The sequence below is a fragment of the Bactrocera dorsalis genome, chromosome 2 (genome assembly GCF_023373825.1).
Source record: "Bactrocera dorsalis isolate Fly_Bdor chromosome 2, ASM2337382v1, whole genome shotgun sequence".
Taxonomy (NCBI): Eukaryota; Metazoa; Arthropoda; class Insecta; order Diptera; family Tephritidae; genus Bactrocera; species Bactrocera dorsalis.
In genome coordinates, this window is record NC_064304.1 from 7,963,513 (window position 1) to 7,976,744 (window position 13,232).

Sequence of the window (13,232 nt, forward strand, 5' to 3'; positions counted from 1 at the left end):
TGTATTGCAAATTTTGTTATGTACATTTCCATGTTTGTGGTTGCTTTAGTTTGTACAAGTTTTGCAAGCGGTTTGCACCACTACACATACTTCGAGGTACATAGCACTTGATTTGGACTCTCTAATTTTGACACTCGCCTTCAAAGGGTCTCACATAGCATTCTAATCTACGTTCGCTTTATTTGTTTAGGCTACTACAACTACTACTACAATCACACATACACATAGACTTTTGAGTACACAAAGCATTCATATTGGCTTGAGTATTGGTTTGTGCAAATAACAGTGCTTATATTTCTTTTCTGTGTCTGTGGGTGTGGCACTTCGGTTTGTTTGGCTAACTTGGCTTTGTTAGAGTTGAAAAGTGGTTTCACAGCCACAAGAATTCAATATGAGTTTGCCAATGTACTATTTTGCATATTTTTAAGTGGAGAGGCATACAAAGAACGAGGCCAAGTGTGTATAAATATGACGAGAAAAAAAATTAATGGCAACAGTTATCGGCATGTGTGGCGATATGTGCTTTCTGACATGCAAAAATTTAACAATGAGGAGTTTTGTAGGAAAAAATTTAAATATTGCTTGCTAAATTTGTTAAAATAACTTTTCGAGTAGTTTAAGTTAGTTAAGTCTGAATTATATGTATTTGTTCGAGTGTTTTTTCGACTTTCTCCATTCCAATGATTATTGACTTGATTGAATGTCAAACTCATAAACCCATGTCTCATCGGCAGTTATAATGCTCTCCATGAATGTGGGACGACATTCGCTCGAACAAGGATGTCCAAATAGGCCTATTTACTCCTTTAGACCTGTACTCTTTTTAAAAAAATTCACCTTTATCGGGACGAGTCGAGCAAGAACGCGTTTCATACCCAAAATATCCACCAAAATCATTCTACCGGACTCACGAGAGATGTCGAGCTCTCTTGCCATATCTGTAACACTTGACTAACGATTTTCATGCACCACATCCGTTACTTTTTTAATATTTTCATTAGTTGAAGCGGCCGAAGATCATATAGAACGAGGCATGTCTTCAAAAATCTCTCGACCGTCTTTGAAGGCTTTGTACCACTTGTAGGTTTGGGTTTTTGATAAAACTGAATCATATTTGGCATAGTAATTAAGGACAGTCCTACCAACTTAGCAAAATAGATTTTTTTTTTAATATTATTTATCCGAAGAACATAGGAGGAGAACCTACGATAGTAGTAAGAAATAAAATAGTGTACAAGTAACAAAAAAAACATTAACTTCGATCCGCGAGGAAACTTTTTGAGACGTGCCTTTGGAAACCAGCTGCCATTGGTTGAAGTTCGAAAAAAAAAATTATGAAAAATTCACAGAATATTAATCAAATCATTTATTAAAGTAAAAAAAAAAAAACTGTGTTGAAAATATTCATTTCTTCGGCCGTCAAAAACCGTGTAACCCCTTAAGCCACTAGTCTACAGATTTCCTACCTTTTAACATAACAGACTCCCCCTACGTTCAATCACATGCGCTGTGGGTTATGCTTGAGTGGCAAATATAAGCTAATACACTAGCCAGAATTCTTGGAAATTACTAATATCCTCGTTAATGGAGCTTGACTCAGTTTCAGCTACACTTCATAAACAAAATTATGATGAAGAAAGTAAGCGCCTTAAGCAACCGCCCTGTAACGGCATGCATATACATATGTACATAAGTATGTGTGCACGAAGCTGAAATATGCATCATTAACTTACTACTTATGCGCAAATAAGCACAATAGAATGCTAGTAGACCTTTAAGTGGTGTCGAGCCATGCGCAGACAAACATACTTACGCGCACGTGTAGCTCTCTATACATACATATGTATGTATAGTAAGTACAGGTGGGTGGCATTAACGAAATAGCAGTTATACCCACAAAGGCTTTTGGCGAAAAACACAAAGGCGCAAAGTGAGTATGAAACTCAGAAGGCGTAATCTCGCCTGCAAAGTAAACCGCAAAAGCTTTTCAGGTGAGAGTTCACGTTAATGTGTGCTCGCAGTCGGAGCTGCTTCGACATGTTTTTGGTACCTATACCTCGTATACATATATTTAAGTGTGGTTGCCAAAAAACGCCACGTAATCACCTACATGATGTTGCTAATGAATTTAATTCCATACCAACCGATCCATGATACAGCTGCAGACAATATGGGCAGGGGTAGATTTCTGGCTGAAAACGATATCAGAGCGCTTTTGCTAGTGGGTTGGCGACGGAAGAAGTTGCAGCTGGAGTACAAACCGTTACACAGATTCTAGTACTGTGGGTATGATTTTAATTGGGAAAAATTAAGGGTTTAATGAAAAAATTAAAAAAAAATCTTAAATTAAATTTTCAATAATTAAGTTTTCATATTAAAGTTTTCAAAAGCTAAGTTTGAAAAATTATCAAAACACCAATTTCAAAACGTCCAATTTTTAAAAATTAATTTTTCAGAAATTTTCGAAAATGATAGTCAATTTTAAAATGTAAGGCTTTCAAAAATCAAACTTTTAAAAATAAGGCAATCAAATATTTTCTAAAACCATCCATGCATTCTTAAAATAAATTTTTAATAAAATTTGTTCTCATATTAAAATTCCAAAAAAAAATTTCAAAAATTCAGTTTTCAAAAACCAATTTTTCAAAAATAATGCCTACAAAAATCAAATTTTTAAAAATAAAGTTATAAAAAATTTTCAAAACCGCTGTTTTCCAAAATTTAATTTTCAAAAATTAGGTTCTTAGTAATAAGATTTTCAATAAATAAGTTCCAAAACTTATGTTTGAAAATAAAGTTTTCAATATAAATGTTTTGAAATATTAAATTTAAGAACACTAAAGTTTTCGAAATTTAAAATTTCAAGAAACCCTACATATTTTCAAAAATAAAGTCCTCAATTATTAAGTTTAAAAAATTGAGCTTTTAAAAATGAACTTTTTCAAAACTTAAACATAAAAAAAATTTAATTGGAATGAAAACTTACTTAAAAAAATTAACTTATAAAACTTATTAAAAAAAATACAGTTTTCAAAATTTAAATTAAAAAAAAAAAGTTTTCCAAAATTTTATTTTCAAAAACTATATATTTTCTTTTGAAAGTCTTTTGAAAGAAATAAAGCCATTTAAAATTTAATTTTCAATATTCATGTTTGAAAATTTGAGTTTTAAAAAACAAATTTTTCAAAAATAACATTTTCAAAAAAAATTTCAAAATTGTATTAAAATTTATATAAAAATAATGAAGTTTTCAAAAAATAAATTAAAAAAAACTAAAGTTTTCCAAAATTAAATTTTCATAATCAAAAACAAAGTTCTTAAAAATTAAAATTTCAATAATTAAGTTTAAAAAAAAAGACATTTTTTGAAAAAAAATAATAAAAATAAAGTTTTTCAAAAACAATTTTTCAAAAAACAAAAATCAGAATTAAATTTCAAAGTTTTCAAAAATTGAAATTATAAAAATAGAGTATCCAAGAATTCGATTTTCAAAAAATTAAAATTTAACTCAAGCTATGTAGTTGCGCCCTTGTAGATAAAATCATGTCACACTACATTGACTTAATTGCAGCTCAGCGCAAATCGTTCGGAAATTTCTACTTAATTGCTTGCTTGGGTATATTCATTTGATTCTAATATTACTAAGTACAGTTGCGGCAAAGTCTCAAATAATAATCATTACTCACCACACCCTAACACAAACCCGCCAGCTGCTTCGTTTCAAATACCATAAACTAATGTTGTTGTTGTTGTTTACCTTTATATTCCTCTTAGAATATGTACAAACACATATATAATTCCCGAATTCCAACACATCAGCAATCCAAAAATCCTTTTAATTAATTTCTTAGCTTTCGCACACCTGATGCACCGGCGACGCACAAAAGTATGCTACAAATTTCCAACCAACGCTGCGTAGGCTTTTAGACTCACACTTTACAACGGTATATAATTGCATTGTTTTTGTGTCTGTATTTATGTATTTTTCACCAGCCGCCAGCGCCTGTGACGGCATAGGGTTAATGTCTGTGCGTGCATTAGTATGCAAGAATGCGGCTTCGCGCCTCTAATATGATTGGCATAGTCTGTACGTGCTCAGAATTTTGCGTAATTTTATTGTCACTCAAATCGCTTGCCGCCGCAAACTGAGTCAGCAAAATTTCACAAAAGGCAGACAGATTCGCCACGGTATTTATGAGTGTGTGCGTGTGTGTATTTAAATTTGATTATTGCGTATTACCGCAGATATTTTTATGGCTAGCAATTTTGTGGCAGGTGAATTTAAATCAAAAATTTTTCGTGGAAAATGTTATGGAAATGTGTTGTTGGCGCTTTGCAGAGCCACTATGAGGGAGACACTTCGCTCAGACGTATGAAAAAATAAAATTAGTGCTAAATATATGCAAAGGTGAGGTTAGAAGTACATATATACGTTGGTGGCGCTTTGAAGTTGGTGGTTATCATCAAAAAAGTCGAAATTAAGTTTTTCATTGCTTGCGATTCACTACATCATGTTACATATATGTCGCATAAAACTTTCAGCTTCCGCTGTCAGATATAACCAATATATAACCATTATATAACCAATATATAACCGTTTTATATCCAAAAATCAATTTTTTTCAATATAACTGGTTTCTATTACATCGTTTTTCCTTCGCCAGTTAACTTATGAAAAGTGATGTTATGTTATTTTGCATTTTAGGTGACCATATAAAAGTACATATACACCTGCCATACTAAAAGTAAATACACAACTCGCATTCATATATACGCTTATAATTTTATTCATATTTTAATCAAATGAGAGCTTGGGTTGATTTCATATTTATAATTAAGTACATAGTGGCGATAAATACAGAAATATTGAATATTATTTAAGAGATAAATAGGAATAAATTTGTGCTCAAACACACATAAGTAGTTGTTTAAGCATTACAAAAGTTGATTAAAAGGTGGCAACACGCATTGATGTAGCTATGTAAATGTAAGTATGTATGTATGTATGTATGTGTGTGCGTTGCAATCACAATTAAAGCTGTTTATATGTATATAGGTATATCTGTGTATATGTGTAATATATTAAGGTGTTCATGTAGGTCTTTAGATCGCCAATACCTCAGTGGGTACTTGTAGAAGCCTAAGCGCCTGGCTTCACTACATACATACATTTATATGAAGCATGTATGCCATAATGCGCTTACAACATTGATGTATGTCTTTTATGCAATATTTTTTATCGAAATACCTATAATAAAATGCAATGCTATACACTTGCAACTGTTGAAAAAATATAGTTTTTAGTTTCTTTCTTGTCTCTAATCCATTTTACTTTTCATACCATTACGACTCGTATAAATTCACACATTTATAATTTAAAAAAGTATTCTTTACATGTAGTCTATACATAAAAGAGATCTCCAATTCTTAACATTCCAAGTTGCACATTCACAGTTTACAAATACTTATACAAGTTTGTTTTCAAAAATATTTCTTTTATGTTTGTGTGTGTAATACACTATAAGTTTAAAAAATGCCTAAAAATTCCGCTCATACAAATAATACATATATATTCTCTTCGATCTAATTTAGAATAGCTGATTATTATTATTTTGTATTTTCAGCTTTTATTTATATATATGTATATTTTTTTGTTTATATGTATATATATATATTTTTTTTTTCGTTTTATATATAATTTTATTTTATATATATATTTCTTGTTTACATATATATTTATTTATTTTTGAATTAATTTTTTTTGTCTTTCCTCTTTGGTGTTTTTTAGGCTTTCTTTGTTGAATTATTTTCAATTCTTGTTTCAGGTTTGAGGTTTATGTGGCAAAAAGAAGCTCGCATTGAATATTTCAGATTTTTAGCTCATAACGTTCTCAGTACAATAATTTTGTTAAGCTTTTTTAAAATACATAAAAGATTATTAATTGTTGTTATTTAAAATAGTTTTCGTGTTTGTTCACAGTGTACAGTATTGTAGTGAGTTTTCTGAAATCCTTGTTGTTGTGTTTAAGTAGTGTTTCGCATTTGTTTTAGAGCAGTAGTTCATCATCACTGTCCGTGAATTCGCCATTTGTCTCGAGCAACAGGTTGGCTTCCTCATTAGATTGAACCTGTGGAGCAGATAAAATTTTATCAGTTAATGGACGCTTTCAAAATCAAAATAAGAAGTCAAATTCAAATATAATTAACATTTAAATAAATTAATTAAAATTAAAATATAGTTGAAAAAAATTATAATTAAAAAAGTAAAATTTTATATTTAAAAAAATTAAATTAGTTAAATCTAATTAATAAAAAAAATTTATTGTTAACATTTTTAATTTTTATTTTTATTTTAAATTCATAATAATAATAAAAATAAAAAATTTAATTAAGAGAAAATTAAATTAATTAACTCAAGTTAATTAAAAAAAGTTTTTTTTTAATTTTTATTATTTAAAAAATAATTTTCATTTTTTAATTAATTTTTTTTGAAAATGTTTTATTAACTTTAGTTAATTAATTAAATAAACATCAATATTGAAATTCAAAAAAAATAATAAGAAAATTAAAATTAAAAGTAAAAATTTAACTTATAATCAAAATCAAAAATGTAATTAAAAATAAAAGTGAAGCAAATTAATTAATATTAAAAATATTGTTAAAATCAAAATTAATAATAAATTGAAAATCAAAAACTTAATTAGAATTAAAGTAAATTACTTGAAACGAAGATTATAGTTAAAATTAAAATTAATAATAAAATTAAAAAAATTAAAATTAAAAAAAAAATTATTTAAATTCAAATTTAAAATTATTTTATTATTGAAATTGAAGACTAAACTTAAATCAAAATTGATGAAATAATTAAAATTAAAAAAAGAAAAAAAATAAAAAAAGAAAATAGACTTAACATAAAAATTTAAATTTAAACTAACTAAATTAAAACCAAAATTAAAATTGAAAACTAAATTAAATAATAGTTAATGAAAAATTAGAAAATTAATTAAAATTAAAATTTAATTAAAATCAAAAACAAAATCAAAATAAAATAAAATTACCTAAAATTAAAATCAAAACTAAAAATTAATTAAAATAAAAATTAAATTAAAAAATAAAAATTGAAAATTTAATTAGGAAAAAATTAAACTTAAAATTTAATTTAAAAAAATACTATTCAAATTAAAATTGAATCAAAATTTATGAAAACTATTAAATCAAATTAAAATTTAATTAAATTCAAAATAAAAATAAGATAAAATCATCTAAAATTAAAATCAAAACCAATTTGTATTAAAAATAAAAATAAAAGTTTAATTAAAATCAAAATCGAAAATATAATTAAAATTAAAAGAAAAAATTAAAAATAAGATAAAAATTAAAATTAAACTTTAAATTAAAATTAAAAATAAAATTAAAATTAAAATAAAAATTAATAACAAAATCAAAATTTAAACTAAACTCAAAATAAAATTAAATCAAAATGAATGAAAAGTATTAAATTAAAAAAATTAAATTAAATTAATCAAAAAAAAATTACCCAAAATGAAAATTAAAATTTAACCAACTAAAAAACTTGCCTTGCCTTCCAACACTTACCCTAGAGTAACGCACCGCCGATGTAGTGCGTCTAAACAAGCGCCTCACGCTGTTCCGGCGTTCCGGCGAAAAGGCAAACACGCCAAGGCAAGCGACGAAGCAGGTCAGCGATAATATGGCGGCCAATATAGCTGTATTGCCGAAGTACACAAGAGCGCAGCGCGACCCAGAAGAAAAATTGTTGAGAAATTGGAAAATTATAAAATGTAAAATTTACTGTGGTAAAATAGATTTATAAGTAGCAGTAACGGTATGAGAAAAACAACAAGAAAAATGCAAAAATAAACGAAAAAACGAAAAAAACTTATGGCCGTGTGCAACAAAGTTAATTTACCACCAATGGAGCCAGTTTGCTCGGCAGGATGTGCGCCGCCATTATCTACGCCGCCTGCTGGTGCTGCTGTGCTGCTCTTTGTCGTTGTTGTAGTTGTTGGTGTTGCAACAGTGCTGCTAACGCCAGAGTCCGGCGCCGTTGGCGGCGGCACCGCTCGTCTAAGGAATTTGCAGATATCCGGTGTGCTCTGGTGCACGACCAAGTTGCATTCCTTGCCCGCCTGCAAAAGACACAGCGTAAAGAAAGGCAACGAAATAGGTTAAAAATTAGCGAATATTGCGGAAGTAAAATGGAAAATGGAAAAAAAAGTGCGCAAAATGTTACAATAAGTACAGTTGAGTGTAAAACTTTTTTGCCGTTTAGCAAAGTAAACGCTGGTTCATACTTAGCGACCGCGTTGCATGTAGCGAATTGCGAATATACTTGTATGAGTGCGTGTATGTGTGTGTGAGGAGATTATTTTGTTGCAAGCAAAAATTAACAAGCTTATTCACACTTAGTGAATGCGCATGTTGCTTGTTATTTGCGCTGTAGTTGTTCTTGTTGTCTGAGCTTGTGCATCTTACACGGCAATGCGAAGTTGCTGCACAAATAAAGTTTTACATGCGTGTGCATGTAGTTGTAAATGTGGCAAGTAGCTGTGTGTGCAATTTGCTTAAGTGAACATTAATGTTCCAGCGCGTGACTTGCGCCACACCGTCGCACCAGCGCCGCCCACGCCAACCACGCACGCATAGAGACAGCCACCAGCCATGTGGCAGCGCGGCAGTCAGCGAAGCGGCAGCAACAGTAAACTTAAATAAAAACCCATTTTCAAATTGCTGCGGATAAATGTAAATGCCTGCCAAGTCGCTGGAGATCTGCCGCGGTTTTGTTGTTGTTAGGGTTGTAGAGACAGTTGCCACTTGTTCTACGGCGCTGCAAATGCAGACGCGCGCCTGCTGTATACATATGTATGTATGTGTAGAAAAGATAAAAAAATAAATTCAAGAAAACGCGCAAGGAAGCCGGCTCTCGTGCTCGCGCGGATGCGTAGACAGACAAACAAGCAGTCAGAAAGGAATTAGGGGAGGAAAACTAGACAATTTTCCACCTTGTAAAAAGCTAATACGACAGCGCAGATAGTTAAATGTGATAATGTCGAAAAAGAAAATAAAACATAAAGTGAAAAAAAATACTAAAAATGCAAAGCAACGCGGCAAGGAAGGCAGCAGGCGGCTGAAGTGCATTACAGCCTCAAGAACGCAAGATGGCATGAATGAATATGCATCCGGTGCTGCGGCGCTGAATGTCTTGACAACATTAGTTGCACTCGCGTTGCATTGCCACTTCACTGCGCCGCGCTCGGTCCAACCCTGGGCCAACACTGTCGACAAGTTAAAGTTTCAGAAAATGTTGAGTAATAACCATTTTTATGCGGCATATTTAAAGTGTGCGTGCGCCTGCAGGTAGACTACTTAAAAGTTGACGGAGAATAAGGTAAATAGTAGCAATAAAAGAAGGTGACGCGAAAATAAAACTAAGAGCGCATAAAAAGAAAGAAAAGCAACAGCAAAAGCGAGACAAGTACAAAATAAATATAGAGAATAAATTAAATGAAGAAGTGGTTGTCAAAGAGAAGTCGTCAAATTAAGTTAAATTGAAAGTAAGTTGTAAGTTTTAGATAAAAGTAAAAGCAATAATATTAAGTTTTATGAAGTAGGAACAAAAAATGAGAGGAGAGAAAGATGTAATAAAAAAACGACGAAAACGATAAAGACAAAGATAAAGTTACAGATAAAGATAAAGATACAGGTAACGATAAAGATAAAGATAAAGATAAAGATAAAGATAAAGATAAAGATAAAGATAAAGATAAAGATAAAGATAAAGATAAAGATAAAGATAAAGATAAAGATAAAGATAAAGATAAAGATAAAGACAAAGATAAAGATAAAAATAAAGATAAAGATAAAGATAAAGATAAAGATAAAGATAAAGATAAAGATAAAGATAAAGATAAAGATAAAGATAAAGATAAAGATAAAGATAAAGATAAAGATAAAGATAAAGATAAAGATAAAGATAAAGATAAAGATAAAGATAAAGATAAAGATAAAGATAAAGATAAAGATAAAGATAAAGATAAAGATAAAGATAAAGATGAAGATGAAGATAAAGATAAAGGTAAATATAAAGATAAATTTGTGGGTTACACATATTCAAGTGCTGAAATTTAGCAGTATATGCTTTCTATATGAAATATTGGGTAGTTGAAAAAGTCTTTTCGTATTTCTAATCAAACTTCAACTTATTTTTTTATATTTAAAAGAATAAATAAATAAACAAATATGTATGTACCAATTTGATCGACCACTTTTTGCCATTTTTCCGCAAGAGACGTTATTGCAACAGTACCGAGCGAAACATTGTTGTGCTACACGGACTGATACAGCATCGTCTCCGTAAACTACATTCATTCTTCCATTTTTTATACAAAAAATTCAAAATATCGCGAATTTCTCCATTATTGTCACTCATTTTCGAAAAGCTGTAACTTTTTTTCAACTTCCCCGAATTTAATTTTTTTTTTTGGTTAAAAGAAGCTTAAAATTTCATTCTTCCAACACTAATGGGCAATGTGATTGGTAGCACTGGAGATACACGACTGCAACGACGCCTATGAATAAAATACGAAAAGACTTTTTCGACTACCCAATATTTTTTTGTGAAATTAATTAATTTTTTTATTCACCATAAAACCGTTAGACAGCCATCACCGTAATCATATTTGCATCATTATGCATATTTCATATATTTTCATTATTTTCACTCGAAAAATTTAATTTGTATCAATCATTATACAAGAGTTCAAATGAAAAACATAACCTCACATACTTTTTCACTTCAAGAACAAATTTTAAATTAAATTATCTTTAGTAAAATGCAGCAAACAAATAATTTTTATTTTTTTTTTTTACCATGCAACTGAGCGTAAAAGCAATCAGCGCCACAAAAACTTGCATTGAAATTCATTAAACAAGCGCTGAACTATGGACACAGCAAAATAAAGCACCGTTAACCCTGAACTCAAAATAACAACAACCAACTACAAGGGAGAGGAGCTGAAACCCCGCTGTTAAAGGCTTTGAAGGACGCGCACTTGAATAATTTGCATGCAAGTGTAATTCCAATAAACAAGCACAAATATAACAACAACAACAACAACAACAACAACAAAAAACAGCAGCAACACTTAGTTATGTAATGCCAAACAATGCAACCGCAACAGGGTGGAATTATAGCAAAAAGTCGATCTACTTGTTCCACTTTAGCATACTTTCAGGAGCGTAATGCACAATAACAATACCAAACACTTGACGCACACTCGAAACTGAAACTGAAATTGAAATTGAAATTAAAATTGAAATTGTAAATGGAAATTTAAATCGAAGCGGGTTAAGTGCGCGCCAACAACAAATTCAATTACACAAACAAAAAACGCACAACACAAGCGCATAAAATTAATATATGCATATAATTCAACTTTTTCCGCTTTTATGTGTCACACATTTATTTCTTCTCCTTTCTTTTTCTTTTTTTATTATATTTTGTTGCGAATTTCGCGCTCACACACTTTTAGTCGCGGCGCAATTTTATTAGCGTTTTCATGCGCGTTCTTTTATCCGCTTTTTTATTGCATTGCATGCATACATAAATTTATATTTGTTTTTGTGTTCGACATTTCAGCGTTTAATTGCCGCTGCCACCGCACGCATAAAGTTCGAAGCTAATAAAATTTATTGCGCTGCTTTTTAGCGATTGCGTCAATCAAGACACCCGCGTAGACGCTTAGCAAACTGGAGTTGACAATAAATGTGCGTGACAGCGCATTCAAATATGTGCAATAGAAGTCAGCTTTTAGGCGCCTACGCGCGCTGTCGGCTGTCGGCTGGCGAAGTGTGAAAGAATCTGCGCGATTTTTTTCTCTTTTTCAGTTCATCTCTTTTGAAGTCGATAAAAAATTATACTCGTTTTAGCACAGCCATGAAAGCGCTAACATATTTTTAGGCGCTTAAACGGAATTGGCATCATAAAAGGTGACATACCTTTATGCCTCCTAAATACATTTGGTTTGCACTAAAATGTGCGCAGTTAAAATCACTTAAGTGCCGCAGCGTCTTAAAAGTGTGCGTGAACTGCTAAAGGTGGTTTTCACAGTGGTGGCGGGTATTAAAATTTTTTTATCTCGCAAAAGGGGGTTTTTATGATTTTTTCCAAGCAATAAAGGTTACTAAAATATACTTTTTGAATTAATTCTATTTTTTTTTCAAAATATTATAAAAATATTATTGTATAATATATTTAATGATTAAAATATGTAAATAAAATATATGTTAAAATTATTTTAATTTCTTTTTTTTGTTTTTTGAAGTAATAAGGCTTTTCATTTTTCTGTTATTTTCAGAAAAGTTACGAAACAATTGTTTTTGTTCTTTTTCAATAAAAATTATTAAAAATATTATTTTTTTTTTATTTTTTTTTTAAGTTTTTATTTTATTAAAATTTTTTTTTTTTTAATTTTTTTTTATGAAAGGTTAATTAACTAAACTTTAAAGATATTTTCTTTTTATTATTTTTTAATATTCTTTTTAATTTTTTTAAATATTTTTTGAGTAATAAAAGTTAATAAAAAATGCTTTTATGAATTATTTTATAATATTTTTTTTTGTTTTTTTTTTTCATAAAAGTTATAAATTCTTTTGTTTACTTTTTTATTTTTTATAAATTAGTTTTAATTGTGTGTGTGCTTTTTTTTGTTGTATTTTTCATTAAATAATTTTTAAATATTTTTTTGTTATTGTAAATTATAAATGATCAAAAAAATTATTTTTTTTTTACGAAGTTTGAAATTTCCATATGAAAAAGTCTCAAGTTCAAAATAAAACCATTTTAATTGCTTTCCTCTCTTCTGCTGTGCTTTCACAATAAAAAAACACTGTGGTTCGCCTCGTAATTCTCTATAAACAAATAATTATAACATTACTCGGAAATCACTGATTTATATCTCTAATTGGAATGCATGTAATAATAAAGGCAAAAATCGCATTTAAATGCAAACTATGCTCATACTCTCGTGCCGCCCACTATTGTATAGATACTCAGCGCACCTTTCGACGACGTTGTTGGTTTTGTGTGCATATTGAAAATCCTGAGAATGCATTGTCAGTGACAATAGCTGGCGCACACAATGGCCTTTTGTGGTTGCTTAACACCTTCCGCATTGAATGAACTAAATTGCAGCAAGGAAAATGACCACACG

General features: G+C 29.9%; 1 protein-coding gene across 1 annotated transcript in view; it reads right to left on the minus strand.

Moving 5' to 3' along the window:
- Window positions 1–4,761: 4,761 nt before the first annotated feature.
- Window positions 4,762–13,232, minus strand: part of LOC125776600 (cation-independent mannose-6-phosphate receptor-like) — a gene marked incomplete at its 5' end in the record, with an annotated part of 99,528 nt that continues 91,057 nt past the window's right edge. The window contains 3 exon segments of the mRNA XM_049449751.1: window positions 4,762–6,128; window positions 7,597–7,727; window positions 7,931–8,150. Of these exon segments, the coding sequence (XP_049305708.1) occupies window positions 6,048–6,128; window positions 7,597–7,727; window positions 7,931–8,150 (432 nt within the window).